This window comes from Juglans regia, chromosome 3 (genome assembly GCF_001411555.2).
Source record: "Juglans regia cultivar Chandler chromosome 3, Walnut 2.0, whole genome shotgun sequence".
In the NCBI taxonomy this organism is placed as follows: Eukaryota; Viridiplantae; Streptophyta; class Magnoliopsida; order Fagales; family Juglandaceae; genus Juglans; species Juglans regia.
In genome coordinates this window covers 12,070,656-12,086,733 of record NC_049903.1, presented here as the reverse complement: position 1 = coordinate 12,086,733, position 16,078 = coordinate 12,070,656, and the positions used below count along the sequence as shown (strand labels likewise).

At 31.3% G+C, this 16,078-nt stretch overlaps 1 protein-coding gene across 2 annotated transcripts; it reads left to right on the top strand.

Moving 5' to 3' along the window:
• Window positions 1-6,873: 6,873 nt before the first annotated feature.
• On the top strand, window positions 6,874-11,829 carry LOC109021380 (prefoldin subunit 6-like). Of its 2 annotated transcripts, XM_019004001.2 has the most exons (6): window positions 6,874-7,011; window positions 7,162-7,232; window positions 7,582-7,706; window positions 8,244-8,304; window positions 11,237-11,322; window positions 11,528-11,829. In XM_019004001.2, exons 1-5 carry the CDS (start codon window positions 6,933-6,935, stop codon window positions 11,291-11,293), a joined length of 393 nt encoding a protein of 130 aa, XP_018859546.1. In that variant the 5' UTR covers window positions 6,874-6,932; the 3' UTR covers window positions 11,294-11,322; window positions 11,528-11,829. The 2 variants fall into 2 exon arrangements, with proteins under 2 accessions (XP_018859546.1, XP_018859544.1); XM_019003999.2 differs by lacking the exon at window positions 11,528-11,829 and having other exon boundaries at window positions 11,237-11,494.
• The last annotated feature ends 4,249 nt before the right edge of the window (window positions 11,830-16,078 follow it).

Genomic DNA, 16,078 nt, shown 5'->3' with positions numbered 1-16,078 from the left:
ATAGATAATGATTAAAATTAAATAGTTAATTTTTTATCTCGTAATTGTTTATTTATTTAAATGCGACGCTTGCGCACTTGTAATTATCATTTATCATTTATCTTTATTTGCATAACATGATAGATATGGGCTATGGGAGTAAAATAATAAATTTAAAATTATTTATTATTTTCTTTTTAAAGGATTGCTATTTATGTAACAAAAAATCTACTCAACCTCTTAATATTCATACAACCTCCACACTCCATATTATTTTTAATTTTTATTATTTTTTCTTTTATTAAATATTTATTATATAAATAATGAATAAAAAATTTAAAATAATTTAAAAAGAATAAACTCAAAAAAAAATTTAAAAAAAATATTAAAAATTTAAAAAAGTATGGAGTGTGGAATGTGGAGTGTGGTGGAGGTTGTGTAGCAAAGCTCTTTATGTAAAACTCCAAAGTTGCGAGTTCATCATTTTTTAAAAAATTAAAATTATTTGTAATAGAGTGTTATTAATATATTATTTATTATCTTAACATTATTTTATGATATGCTATTAAATGATCATTGAGAATCTGTTTGTTATATTTTATTTATCTATTAGTTATGGATGCTGCTGCATCCATCTAGCAAAGCCATCGAGCTTTTGTATCAACAGTGTCAAAGTATTTTGTCTTTCTTTTTATCGCATTTTGTGTGTTTTTTTTTTAAATACTAAAAATAAACAAACACAAATGCTATAAAAAAAAGAACACACTTAGGTAAGGAATTTCAATAATCTATCATTTTCCATTAGTTATATATGAGTAATTATAAGCGTACAAATCTCAAATAGACAAGTATCATACAAATTCTTTATAAAAAAAGTAGATTCTAGTAATAAAAAATATTTTTTGTACAACTTTTTTAAGACGGAATCTATTTTTTTACAAGGACTTACATAAGATTTATCTATTAGGAATTTATACAAATCGTTTCTCGTTACAAAGATTATGTACTGTAAAATATTATTAAAGTGAGTTTTTTGTAGATTGATGACCATAAGAAATCATTGAAAACGGTGGTAATGTAGACACTCTCCCATCAATAATGATGTGCTTGTATTAGGTACAAATGTTATAAGAGAAAAGCTCCTAATCGGATGGGTTTAAAACCTATTTTCATGTTGGTCAATCAAATTGCAACACGTAGGCGCTCCTAGAGAAAAGAAACTACACTTGGCAACACCTGATCTCCAACTCATCTCTCAATCTCTCTCCCTCCCCCATCTTTGCACTCAAGCTTTTCTTGGACTATTTACCTTACAAAGAGAGAAGGCAAATGTGGGCTGTTTACCTTACAAATAGAGGTGAAAAAAATCCAGATGTTATTTCATTTGAAGCAATAAAAATAGTTATTCCAGGACGAACCCATTTTGCAATCCTTTGAAAGATAAACTTAGGACGTGTATCCCTATCTAGATGGGGATACAGAGTCCTATCAACTCCATATTTGTCCTTCATCGTCTTTATTTTGTCTTAGATATAATATTGAAATGTGATTTTCAGATAAACCATCCCGAGACTCTCATAATCCAAACAAAATTCAGTTACTATAGTCTGAGATTGATCATTCTTTAAATATATTTGAGGAAAGCACAAATCATTATTTAGACTTTTAGGTAGATTGTTTGAGGTTCAGATGAATTGTTTGAGGTAGACTTTTATGTATCCACATCAGTGGGGCTTTTGTCCATTGGGGCTTCCGTAAGGGAGAGGAAGGGAGAGGGAGAGAATGAGTGCTTACGTCAAGTGAGGGAGAGAACACTACAAATAGGTTGGTGTAGGTTTGGTGCAACAAGAGAACGAAAGGAAAAAAGGGAGAGAGGGTTACGTGTTGAGAAATGAAGGGATATGAGTTGAGAAATGAAGGGATATGAGTTGGGGATCGGGTGTTTCCAAGTGCAGTTTCTTTTCTCTTGAAGCGCCTACGTGTTGCGATTTTATTGGTTGGTGTGAAAATGAGTTTTAAACTCATATGATTGAGAGCTTTTCTCATGTTATAATACAACATTCATGGCATTTTGATCAAAAGAGTGGTTTCTTGTCGATTCCAACAATATAGCGGGAAAGAATTCGCACTGTGATTCATCAGTGATTTGGAATATATAAAAAATCTCACATCAATTAATAAATATAATTTTAGGTTTTTTATAATTAAAAGAGGTCCCACGCCAAGTAGTGTAACTAGCATAACTCATTTTATTTTTCAAGAAAATAAAAATTTAATTACAAATTAATAATTAGATTTTCACGTTTTTACATTTCAAAATTTCAATTTTTAGAAATTAATTCTTAAACTTCAATAAACACAATTGTCACGAATCATCAAGATGCCACGTGTCATCATTCAATGGGCTGATGTACCTATCAGCCAATAAAAAATGACACGTGGCATTAAGTTAGTTTTGTAATGAAAGATTGATGAAATTACCTACTTTCAAGCTTCTTGAAATTCAAATATCAACTTTACAAAATTTAAAAACTGCTATCTCAAATTACAAGAATGTAAAAACTCAATTACTAATTTTACAATTGACAAAAAAATAAAAATAAAAAGGCTAATATTTTTTTCTTGATGTAATAATAATAGTTGTACGGAAAGTTCTTATACTCAACAACTCTATACTATACATTTATTTTTTTTTTCTCTACAGATATATAATATAGGGTTGCTGAATATAATTTTTCTTGTACGAGTTGGCTTCTTTACCGAAGGGAATGGAGAAGTGTTGTTGCATGTATTTATTATCTGTCGCCATTACCATGTTAGTCTTCTTCCTCTGTCTCACGGCAATTATAACAATGTTGGTAGGCATATTCATAACAAATAGTCTTCTACTTGAACTAGAGATCGGTCCTCTTATGGGAATGCTTGACACATTGATATTAATACTCCATTGTCCCATCATTATTATGTGGTCCTGTTTAATAATTATTGGATTTTTTTTTTTAATTTTTTAATAAAGACTGTTAGACTTTGAATTATTTCAAGTAGACTGAAATTCCTACAAGTTGGATGTTTGCTTGTTTTATAACTCATGTTCAATTTTGAGATTGCACCTCCACGTCATTTAGAAGGCTATTCAGATCTCTGAATTTAAAAAAATTCTATACATCATATTACCATCTCACTTTCATTCTATTAAGTATGATGTGACGTATATATTATTATTAAATGATTATTTATTGCATAGTTTTTTATCATCTAATGGTGATAAATTTATTACATACTACTTAACATAATCAAAATAAAATGAGAGTATGATGTATAGCATTACTTTTAAATTTATTCCACACTTTAAGATCTATGATTCTATAGTTTAGGGTTAGTTTTAGTAGTTGAGAATACTCAATTATTATTTATTATTTAATATTTTATTATTAATTTTTTACTATTATTTACGGGATAGCTGAAATTACTTTATCAATCAAACGCAATTTAAAATAGTTGTTTCTGATAAATTGTAGAGAGAGACTAGAGATATTTTGTTTTTATAATAAAAAACGAAAATATGCAAGACTCATTTTTCAAGAGCTTCGTGACGTTGTTTATTAACTTTTTTAAAAGTTAATTAATTGTGGATAGTTAATTAACTAAAATAGCTAAATAACCATTAGAAAGTTATTTAATTGATAAGGAGTTGCCGATGTAATTTTTCCGCCCATTCTCTTAGAACATTTTCATTAGATTAGTTAAAGTTAAATGATAGTTTTAATAAATTTAAGAGAAATTTAATTTTTGACTATTCCATTCACATAAATCTCCATATTGAAATAGCTATTTTTTCATTATATAATAATAAAATAATATAAGATAATTTAGTTTTGATTATTCACATTAAATCTCTACATTAGATTGTACATTTATTTATTATATGGTAATGAATAATTATTAATTTAAAAAATATTTCATTTTTTTAATTATTAATTTTTTTAATTTTATTTAATTTTATTATTCTACTTATTATATTTTAATTAATAATCATGATCTAATTAAATTAATATACCACTAAGTCAAATTAATATATTAATTGTAATAAAATATGTGATAGAAAGAAAGGGAGAGATAAATAATTAATAAAATATGTCTTTGATGTATGTACAGTAATTTTTAAATTTGAAAAAATTTTTGAAAGTCACTGTAGTTAAATTCTAAATATTTAGAATTGGACTAATCTAATGTAAACATATTTTACTCTTTAATAACTAAATACTCATCAAATTTAACTTTTAACTAATCCAATAAAAATGCTCTTAAATGTCTCAACATAAGTCATGGGCTTTAACCCATTTACCAACAGATATTAACGTCAGTCTGAAGTATTGGTCTAACTTCTAATATTTCCCCTAAAGCAATGGACAAGTAATTACTAAAATTCTTTGAGCACTCTCAATATATATTTTTTTATCTTATTATTTAAAATATATAATCAAAATTTACCTATTTTATATATTGACATTATAATATATCATACATCATTTTATTTATTTTTTCTTCATATTATTTAAATATTATACTTTTTAATCTTTTTTTTTTCATTTCAAATATTTTCTCTAACTTCTAATAATATTCTCGTATCTTTTGATATTTACAATATATTATCATATATAATGTCATATAATTATGTCATATTTTAAATTAATCCAATTTTATAAACTAAACTAAAATATAAATTAGTATTATTGTTTTTATAAAATGAAACATATAGTATAAGAAAATCCAAAGCCATCAACGGCCAAAATCATTCTATTTTTGGTTTGTTGGTTAGTCGGATATTTTAACAAGCATATCTTGTGCGCAAGGATTTGAATGTGAATAAAGAGAGTTAAGAAATGAGAAACTCAGCACGGAGGGAAGATAAATTAATTAAAAATATTTACAATGATGAATAATGTCCTATACATCTAAAGAGTTTCTATTGCAGAATATAAAAATATCTTTAAAGAGTTAGAATAGGTTTGGAGGGTGAGATGAAAATTTTATGTTTTATTTTGAAGTTTAAAATATTAAGTTTTGGTATTATTATTGTTTTGAGATTTGAAAAATGTATATTAGAATTTGAAAAAGTTGAATTGTTTATTATATTTTATATAGGAATTTGAAAAAAGTGTAATGATGAGATGAGATGAAAATTTTATATTTTGATTTTGACCCCAAACCTGCCCTTAATCCTATAATCGTTTGGGTTGAACTCTACCATAAAAACAGCTCTCCAATAACTTAATTCCACGTAAACATTCCATTTACACTACAATGAGACCGCATCTAAAAAAAATTTCGACTCTCTTCATTTGATAAATAAATTCATTTAATTCATTTTAATTCATCATTATAATTTTTTTAAATCTCAATAAAAAATATAATAAATAATTTAATTTTTTTAAATATTAAAATAATAATAATATTAAAAAATAATATTTTAGTATCATTTCATCTCAATTCAATTCGTTCAGCGTCTAAACGCAGCCCCATCTCAGTTCTCTACCAAGAAGCAGCCGTCCAAATCTCACAACAGATCTCTCCTCTGCTGTGCAGATCTCTTCTTCCTTCGAACACCTGCAGCCCGTCCATCCAAATCTCGCATTCATGCATGGACAACCCATGTTTTCTATTCCTTAGGAAATCTTAAAAACAAGAGATTTTGCTAGTTAATATTGCAAGATATTACTTGGACAAAGCAATTGTGGAAATGAAGGCTAAGCAACGAAGCTGCCATTCGAGCTTCTTTGGCCACAACCTTGGCCACAATGGACTTGACGATCTCTTGAGCTTTTGGTTCTGATTTTTGGGTTCGTTTTAAAATGTATAAGAAGCAAACTTAGACAGATTTTTTTGAAGACGGGTGTTTTCAGAATCGAGATCCAGGTTTTTCTTTTTAGTTTTTTGAAAAGAAAAACATTTTTTTCCTTTTATTTATAGTAGATTTTAGTCGTTTTCTTTTCATTTTTCTTTGGATCGGCTTGGAGGGTTATTTTTGATCCCTCAAGGTTGGTTTTTTAGGCTTTTGGATTAGAAGAGGTTGTTTATTTTAAACCTCTTTGATCTTTCCCTGAAGATATTTTTTTTTCATAATTATCTTGTTTTTTGCTTGTCTTCAGAATCGAAACCTGTTCTTTAGTTTTGTTAAGAAGCAGGTTCTTATTTCTCCTCATTTGGTTTGAAAAATCTGTAATTTTTAGGTAGAGTGTTTTTAAGGCATATATGGCAGCTACTATGGATTTTTATAGTAGCAAACGGTGACGGACGGGCTGCAGGACGACAGTGATGGACGACGCTACTTAAGTGCACTCCTTCGACGGTGTTGATGGGTTGAACAATAGAATGATGAATTGATTTCTATCGGGTGTGATTAGGGTTCTGAAAGATCAGGTGTAATAAGATTTATTGTGCTACCTAATTGTTGATGTGGTAAAGACAAATTAATCGTGAATATGTAAATGTTGTATAATTATTTAAAAAAAAAATAAATATAAAATTTATATAAAATAAAATTAATTTTTTAATAATAAAATTAATTTTTTTTTAAAATAATTATATAATATTTACGTATTTTATAATTATATATAATATTATTATGTGACAAATTGTGATTGAGGACCGTTAAAAAAGATCAGTCCGTCCGCTCCAAAGCTTTTCACATTTTTAAAATAGAAATTTAATAAAGAGCACTTTTGAAAAATTATTATATATATTATAAAAAATTCATTGAAAGTGCTCCAATAGAATTACTGAAAGGAGTGGCTCACTTATTGGGCCCCAATCTTCGAAAGTTCGAAAACTTATTGGGCCTAATTTTCGTTCAGTACTGGGCCCAAGAAGCGTACCAGCAAGTTGCAACCGCATTCGATCTCCATTCTCAAACCGAAAAAGGTGGCAGCAGAAGAAAAAAGAAGCGAGCACAAATGGCTTCCCCAGCCGCTCTTCGAGAACTACAGCGCGAATTAGAGACCAAAGCCGACGATCTTAACAAAATCCAAAAAGGCAAGCTATAGCTGTAGTTTCATATCGTATTCTTCATATCTCCCTCCCTCCCTCCCTCCAATTAAACCCTAAGCCTTGTATGATCCATTCTCCTTCATATTTGTATGTGTTTCCGTTATTGGAATCTCATGACGGTTTATAACTTATCAGATATTTCGAAGAATCACCAAGTGAGAAAGAAGTACACTATTCAGCTCGGTGAGAACGAGCTTGTCCTGAAGGTTTCTTCCCCTTTCCTCCTCTATTGTTTTTTCTTTTTAATTTCTAGTCTTTTACTGGGAAAACGAAGGTTGAATAAAAATAAATTAAAATTTTCCAGGTATACTTCTTATTGATATGCTATGTCCGAATTGAAAAGCTGTTTGGTTTATGTTTTGGAATTGTTTTCTTTCTTGAGAAGTTCTATCCAGTGCAAGTTTGCAAAGTTCTTATCTATGTTGTGTTAGATTTGTTGGAATGAAAGATTCTAATTCTTTTTATATGCTATCAAAATAGAGTTTTAATATAATCTTTATGATTTGATTATGAATAGGTATCAGTTCAAATTGAATTATTTATTTGTGTTTGTAGGAGTTGGATCTGCTGAGCGAAGATGCAAATGTGTACAAGTTGATTGGTCCGGTACTTGTAAAGCAGGATTTGGCAGAGGCAAATGCAAATGTGCGCAAGAGAATCGAATACATGTCTGCTGAATTGTATGCTCCTGATGCTTTACGTTGTTCACTACTAATTCTATCAATCTTTGCATCTGTTGTTCAATTGTCAAAAAATTATTGTTCATGGAACCATTGACTTTGGCATATAGAGCTACAGTTGTCATTTTTTTCCTGTGTATATTAGCTTTAAAGATCTGTGTTTGCAATGTTGTCATGCTTGTTTCCTGCTGGTACTTTATTTCATGTCATCTTATGTTTTATTTTCAATTTTTCTCCCACATGTTTCCCACTATTACATGTTGGTTTGGAACTGGCTAGATATGCTGTGATATCTTTTATCGGAATTTCTGTGGATCCTGAATTTTATTCTCCATCTTTCCTACGATTATATGTTGGTTCGGAACTGGCTAGATATGCCATGATGTCTCTGTGTAATGTCAAATTTGTCTGGTTCTGTTGATGGTCTCACCTTTTAAAAAGTATATATTCGGAGGAGTTGTTCACATCATCCTTGTCATCATCTTATTGTTGTTTTTGCTGCTCATATTTGACTGTAAAAACTTTTGTACATAACAGGAAACGGCTTGATACAACTCTTCAAGATTTGGAGGATAAGCAAAATAGCAAGAGAGATGCGGTTTGAATTCTTCCTTTTCACATAACATATGGACACATCGAAGTCACGATATCTAACTCACTTCACTTTTAGCTATGATTCTTAAGGACAATGTGATATCATTATCTTTTCAAGTCCATTATACTCATATGATAATGAGGCATGACTTGGTGAATCTTGTAGTTTATCAAACATGAAAAATTTTGATTTCTGCTTTTGATTGAATGTTTGGAAGTTTGTGAAAAAACTTGAATTTTATGGCTAAACATTAGGGCACCACAAACTCCTTACTAAAATTCCATTAATTGTAGCTACCAGCTTCTACTGTGCGATATTTTATGGCAAAAACTTTGTGATCTTGAAATTTGAAGAAAACTCAATAAGAAACGTAACTTATTCTTTGTAATGTCCCAATGGAAGGTCCTGACTACATGACCTATACTCTAAAAGGACTGAATCAATGATATAATTGGAGCCCTATTGAAACATTATAAAGAGCAAAAAATTCTCCTTCCCAAGCAATGTGGGATCTCATACACCACATATCTTTATCCTCTTATCATATGGGATATCACAATCTCCACCCCTTAAATTCCCGACGTCCTCTTCGGGCTAGTTCGTCGTAATTGGCATGACTTAAGTCCCACATTTATGATTGGGATAAGCTCTGATACCATTTATAACATCCCAATGAAAGGTTCTAACTATATGGCCTAAACTCCAACAAGACTAGTCAATGATATAATTGGAGCCCCATTGAAACATTATAAAGAGTAAAAACTTCTCTTTTCCAAGCAATGTAGAATCTCATACACCACCTACTTTATCCTCTTATCATATGGGGTATCACATTCTTATTGTGAAATTTACCATAAGAAGATATGCCTTCTGATGGTTTTTTTCTAATTTCAAAGAAAAAATTTATTATTCTAGATATTTGATTCAAATTTAAATACAACTATAGGCATTTGATTTCTACAGATTTCAATAGTGTTGCAATTTTATTGCAAAAATGTTAACTGCTTGTATTTGAATATGTTGCGTTCATGAACCTCACGTGTTTATATCTTTTTGGGGAGCAAACTGTGGTCTTAGGTGTGATTTGTACTTAATGTTTATGACAAAGGAAGGTTGTAGATTTCATGGTTCAGGAAGTTAACATATGGGGAAAATACATTTCCACCTCAAACTATAGGATGTTTTGCTCTTTGCACCCTGAATTACCAAACTTGACACATGCACTCTCCAACCACTAGAATTTGATAAAAAGCACTCTAGTCCAGTATGGTCATTAGGATGCATGGAGAATAGGTAAAATAGGTGGCGTTATACGGTCTTGATGGTTGGGGTACAAAGTATAAAACACAATATTATTCCCTTAATATATTTTAGATATTTGGTTTTGGTAGATTTGATAAAATGACTAAAGGTGTTTGTGGAAATTTTCATTCTTGGATTAGAGTAATTGTAGCAATGTACATAATCCATAGTGGCATACCCAATTGAGCATCATGCTATAGAGAAGGGCCCTGATAGGGGAGGGTGAGTCTCTGTCATTTGGTTTAAAGGATTGGAAGTAAAGGTTAGCATGGAGTGGTGAGGTCTTCCTTGGAGCTTGCCATTTTCATTTCTCTTGAAGGGTGAACAGATATTGAAAAAAAGGAAGCCTGTTAAGAGGGTTTTGAAAAGTTAGGTCCTTGCCCTCTTGCAACTAGAAGAATGGAAAGGGCGCTGAGAGGGAAGAAAGGGGAGTGGAGGTGGACTCTATTCGTCATTCAGTTGAAGGTAGGGGGAAAAAAAAATTGAAAGCATGGCTTCTCCTACTACGCCCACTGTTTTCAACCCTCCCCAAAGTGGAGAGATTGGAGGAAGGAAAGGGAGCTTGATTAGAGGGGCTTTTACATTTATGCACTTGCCCTTACATATGCCATTCCAATCAGGGTATAGTGTCAAAACTATCTATTTATTTCATTTCTCCTTTCTTCCAACCAAATATTACACTCTTTTCCAGTTTCCTTTTTTCTAGTGATTGTTTTGCCATTGAGCTATCAAAAGGGGTCATATTCTCTGTTTATTTTTTTATGATAACGTTATTCTGTACCTGAACTAAGTCTTGACTCAACCATCTTAAAAACTAGAAGGAGTGATGCATTTTACTGGTGATGGTTGATTTATGATATTATTTTTCCTGTACACTTTAGTGTTTGAATAACCACAAAGCTAGAATGAAGGTATTATGCAAGCATAAAAAAACCTATGATGATTTTGGGGCTAGGAATGATTGATCTACATCATAACATAATAGGATTTGGGTGTAGGCTTTTTTGGGATCTAGACTGAAAATGGATGGGTTGTACTTGTGGCTGGATGATGTTATTTCCTTCAAGCATGCTCTTATTCTTATAACTGGAAGCAATTGCTCGGAATAATCCTTTTATTTATGTATTTGCTCGCTGCCTTTTTTCCTGTGGTCTAAAAGTGAAAAACTGCCCCTTTCCCCAGACCAGAATTTCCTTGATGCTTTCTCTGGCTTCTATTTTCATCTGTTTATACATAGACTTGTGGATCGAGTTGCCTAGCCTAGTGGAGAATCTCAATACCAAGGTTGTTTTCCCCGTTTGTGTTGATGCTTTGTAGCTAAATTTGGTAGTTTTTATATTATACTTTCAAACATATTTGTATACTCTGGTGAAAGATCAATGGTGGTTAGCTTATCCAAAAAAAAAAAAAAAAGGGTCCTGGTGTGCCAGCCATGATAAGTTGTGTACTTATAGCTTGCTCATTTAAAAGCTATATATTTTATGTGCCTTTTCTTTTATATTTTATTGTTTTAACCTTGTTGAATATTGTGAATGAATATAACTACACCAAAAGGGCATCTATATGTATCGAGTGTTAGATCATTTGTTAGAAACAGGAATTAATTGCTTTTACTCGTTTGGTCATCTTTCAGGTCTTAAAGGTACAACAGAGGATCCAATCTCTCCAGGCCGGGAAAGCCAAGGCATAGTTTGCTTTCACACCAGTATTCGAGCTTTAGTATGTTTTGTAAATCTTACTCGAGGCTTGGATGTTATTACTTGTTTCGCCATTACAAACTCAGAAACTCTTACAATTAGTTCTGCCATTACTATTGTCCTTCCAGCAATTGTGGGACGTCAAACTGTTTGCGCCAAATATCTATTTCCTCTCTGTTTCTGGCTGCCCTCAATCTCTTTCTTCATCACTTTTGGGGTTTTACTAGGAGGAATTCAATGAAAACACGATGCTTTGCCATTTACACCATAGCAAATGATGAACTACCTTTGAAGCTGGATGGGGATTTCAACACCCGTTAATATTAGATGCAGCTGTTACTTATAAAAAAAAAAAAATATTAGATGCAGCTGTACATTTGAGTCATAAATGCTGCCTCGAAGTACTGGTATTTGCTTATTTGTTTTGTTTCTAGGCCTGGCATTTTGCTGAAAACTTAGTTCTAAGTCGAAGTTATCTTGTAAGTGAAGGGCACATAGGATTAAAAATTGATCAATTTTTAGACTGCATCATCTACATGCAAGTTTTACTAATGCCTTGAAGGATTTGGACTGCTTGTTATTTTATTTCTTAATTTTTTTTATGGCTGTACGGCCGAACGGGGCCTGAAAGAGGTACAGAAGTAAAGAAATTAGCTTAGGGCCTTTCTCGAAGGTCCAATGTTACGTGATGATCACGTGAATACTCTGAACCCAAAACCAGAGTTTTGAGTAGATTTTGGATATAGACTATAGTTTCTGTCATGATGTCTCAAAGCTTACTTTGATGGACGTATATTTCTCTTGATTGGGTACCAGATGGACCGATGGTGGTCATTGAAACCATTTATTATTTACGGATGTTTTAGGTTAGGATTGGATATTGAGATGAGATGAGATGAAAGTTGAACAAAATATTGTTAGAATATTAATTTTTAATATTATTATTATTTTGAGATTTGAAAAAAATGAATTGTTTATTATATTTGTGTGTGAATTTATAAAAGTTGTAATAATGAAATGAGATGAATATTCAAATCAAGACTCATCTCATGTCTTGGTTTATTGATAGGTTTATTGGATCAACCTATCGAGAAAAAAAGGATTATTTGGATTCATTATAAGGAAAATTAGGTCTCGTGGTTACGTAGTTTAGATGAGATGAAATGTTTTATTTAAAGTTAAATAAAATATTGATAGAATATAATTTTTTAATATAATTTTTATTTTGAGATTTGAAAAAATTAAATTATTTATTACATTTTATGTGAGAGTTTGAAAAAATTATATTAATAATATGAAATGAGATTATTTTATATATCAGAAACGCTTTAGAACGGTCTGGCTGCTAAAGACATCGACGCGTAGGAAAAAAACACAATAAGCTCCTTAGAGCATTGGCAATGGACCAAGTCTAAAATTTGGCTAAAATTTTACATTTTGGCTATTGTATTAACTTTTGACTATCTAAATCCATATTTGACTAGTCATTTTAAAGTCAAAATAATATTATTATATTATATATTTTAATAATATTTGATAAATTTTTTTTTTCATATTTTGTAAATATACTTCATATATTTTAATAATATTTGATAAAAAAAAATTATACAACAATTCTTGAAACTAACAAACTAATTTTTGCTAATCTTTTTTTTTTGCTATTTATATTTTTATATTGTGTATTAAGCTAATAATGATAGAAAATAAATGTACCCTCAATTAGAAACTTTATCATAAAAGAAAAGTAATTTGGCAAGAAAAATTATCAAAAAGGGAAGGAAAGGGAGGGAAATTGAGAAAAAATAATAAAAAACTCATTTGGTCCTTCAATAGTGTATCGTTAAATATTCACCAAATATAGCTAGGTGGGAAAAGTTACTATAGCTCAAAACTAAAATATATGGCTATAGCTAGTTCAATGTAGGAATTTTGTGATAAAAAAGGATAAAATTTGCACTTGGCGTTGTGCTCTTAGGCTTCACCAAACAGAATCACAATAGGCAAGACGTTGCACTGCCAGTCGTCTCTTTGCATCGCCGCTCAAGATGAAGACGTCGCCTACCTCCAGTCGCCGAACACTGGAAATATGAAGAAAAATTGAAGCAAGCAAACACCGGCAATTTTCTCAAACCAGATGAAGAAAATATGAAGCAGAACAACCATCCCCAAGGCGAACCAGATAGCACCCTACAATCTCAGCTTTTTCATACCCAAAATAAAAAAATACCCTTTTACATGTAGAAATATCCAATGACAATGGTGTTCCATACCATGCGGTAGATGGCGAAAGAGTTGGCAGGCGTGAGTTAAGTCGATGCGATTGGACACTGCACAAAAGGAGATGATCTGAGGATCCAAGATGGCGTCTGAAACTGTGAGATGGGGGAGGAGGGTCGTGGGTGAGGGGGTTCGTCGGGAGGGGGGTTCGAATCGCGAGGGCAGTTCGCATCAGGGGTAGGGGACACCGGTGTAAGGTGGTGGGGGGAGGTCGACGCCGTTGCCGTGGCCGTTGCGAGAGAGGGGGGGAGATCGACGCCGTTACGAGGGGGAGCAGAGCAGAATCGCGAGGGGGGAGGGCGGGGGGGAAGATTTCTGTTAGGGGGGTGGGGGTAGAACCGTAGAAGATTTCTGTTATCTAATGTGATGCGATTCAGTGATGATAAAATGGAAGTGATGCGTGGCATGTTTTTATTAGTCGGCTGTTATTTGAAGAAAAATAGATAGACCGGTTATAAGTATTTCTCATTTTATATATCTAAACCGGACTTTAAATTCAACTAGTTTTGGCAAGTTGTCGAAATTGGGCCACGACGATTTCTCCTTTCACTCCAGGAGGCAGGACCTAACACTATTTTGAGCGTTTCTGAATTTTTGGTCAGGCCTCGACTCAAGTGCTAAAAGCATAAGACTGGCTGCTGGGCTAGCTCCACGACTAATGGGTTTTGCATTTTATGTAAAGGAAAATGATATAGCCACGATGAATTCCACCTACAAAAGTTTTGCGTTTTTCGTTTTTGTTTTTATATAATTCCACCTACAAAATTAACGAAATGTGTGGTTTTTTTCTTAGCATTTCGGTTTTTTATTTTATAGTATTGTGTTTTTTTTTTCTTCTAATTTTTATAATTTTTAGAAAAAAAAAATACACAAAAAATGTTGAAAAAAAAAGCTTTAACACTATTGATATAAGAGCTCGATAGATATAGCAGTATTCTTTACATAATGAGAAATGTTATAGAGATAAAAATATTACATAAAAGTAAACACACAAAATAACGTAACTTCATATGATTTATTAGATCTATTTTACAATCTAATATACTACAATAAACTATGTCACTTAACTTTATATAGATTTATTCTTTTGTAATCTTTCTGTCTAAAATATTTCTTCTCAGATAGAATGGTTCACAGATCCTCAAAAAGTCATCCCCATCCAATTATGCCTTGAAAAAGCAAAAAGCATTTTTGCTGCAGTATCAATCTTCATGCGGTTTGATGCTCTTCATGATCAATGCCTAATTTCTTTAATTATTTTTTCCTCCCTCTTTTTCTTTATAATCTCTCCCTCTCCCTCTTTTCAAATCTTTTTTTTTAAAATTTTTTTTTCTCTCTCTCTCTCTCTTTCTCTCTCTCTCTCTCTAATGAAATAGAGTGTTCTTAAAATGACTAGATAAAATAAATATAAAAAGAAGATTTTGATGATGAGCTATTTTAGTAGATGGGGGATTGAGAATTCCCTCCTCGATAACTTTCTATCTAATAATTAAGGAAGCTGAAACTCAAAACGTTTTAGTTCAAAACATGGCCATTCTAGCAAATGCATGCAGCCGTGTTTAATCAACACAGGTATCCATGCATCCAGTACCATGATGTAACCAGCTAGTAGCCGTATTAATTACTTACATGAAAGATTCGCCAAATTGATGCTTAACCAATGTAAAATGAAGACCACCAGAAAAAAAAGTGCATGATCCTTTGTGCAATAAACGCTACAGTTTTGGACGTACGTAGCAGTAGTACTGTTTCAGCTGTATTGGATTTCTGGACCATTTTTTGGTCCCTTCTCTCCAAACTTTGTACCCCTAGGGCCATATATATATTTTTAGTAATTATTTCTTATTTTTGTAATGTGCAGTGGTTAATGTTTTTTGAACTCTAAAAACAAGATACTTTTTTCCTTGTAATTATGTAATTCTTGTTTAAGCTTGATGATTAATTTCCATTTTTCTTCATTTCATTTCACTTTATTTTTATTTTATTTTACCAATTTGATAATGGGTACTGCTACTCAAACATTAATAAGAATATTGGAACCAGGCCAACAACTTATTCCACCCCCATATAGATTATGAATAATGCTATTTTGAGATCTCATGTATTTTAATTTTTTTTAATTTTTTTTTACTTAGTAGTTAAAGAAGTGACTATTAGTGTATTGATATATATATATATTTTTATATTTTTTAAAAATATTTTAAAATAATAAAAAAATATGAATTAAAAAGAAAAAAAAGTTAATTTTAGCCTAATGGTAATTTACAGCGGTCAAATATGAGCGGTAGAGTAGCACCGCTCAGAGATTATATATGTAGTGGCTTCGTCCCTAGCTAGCTAGCTAACTATCATATATAGAATGTAACATTCGATCAAGAACGCACTCGACAATCATCTGCATGTCATATATTTTGCTCGATCTATCATGATCTCTGATCTCTTTATATATATATATATATATTATATAAATATATATATATATATACACACATTAATGTTGT

Bases quoted from the DNA above. Each gene is read 5' to 3' on its own strand.
- LOC109021380 (XM_019004001.2), top strand. From the start codon at position 6,933: ATGGCTTCCCCAGCCGCTCTTCGAGAACTACAGCGCGAATTAGAGACC. The intron at 7,233-7,581 runs GTTTCTTCCCCT...TTGTGTTTGTAG, and splicing joins AGAACGAGCTTGTCCTGAAG to GAGTTGGATCTGCTGAGCGA. The intron at 8,305-11,236 runs GTTTGAATTCTT...GTCATCTTTCAG, and splicing joins AAAATAGCAAGAGAGATGCG to GTCTTAAAGGTACAACAGAG.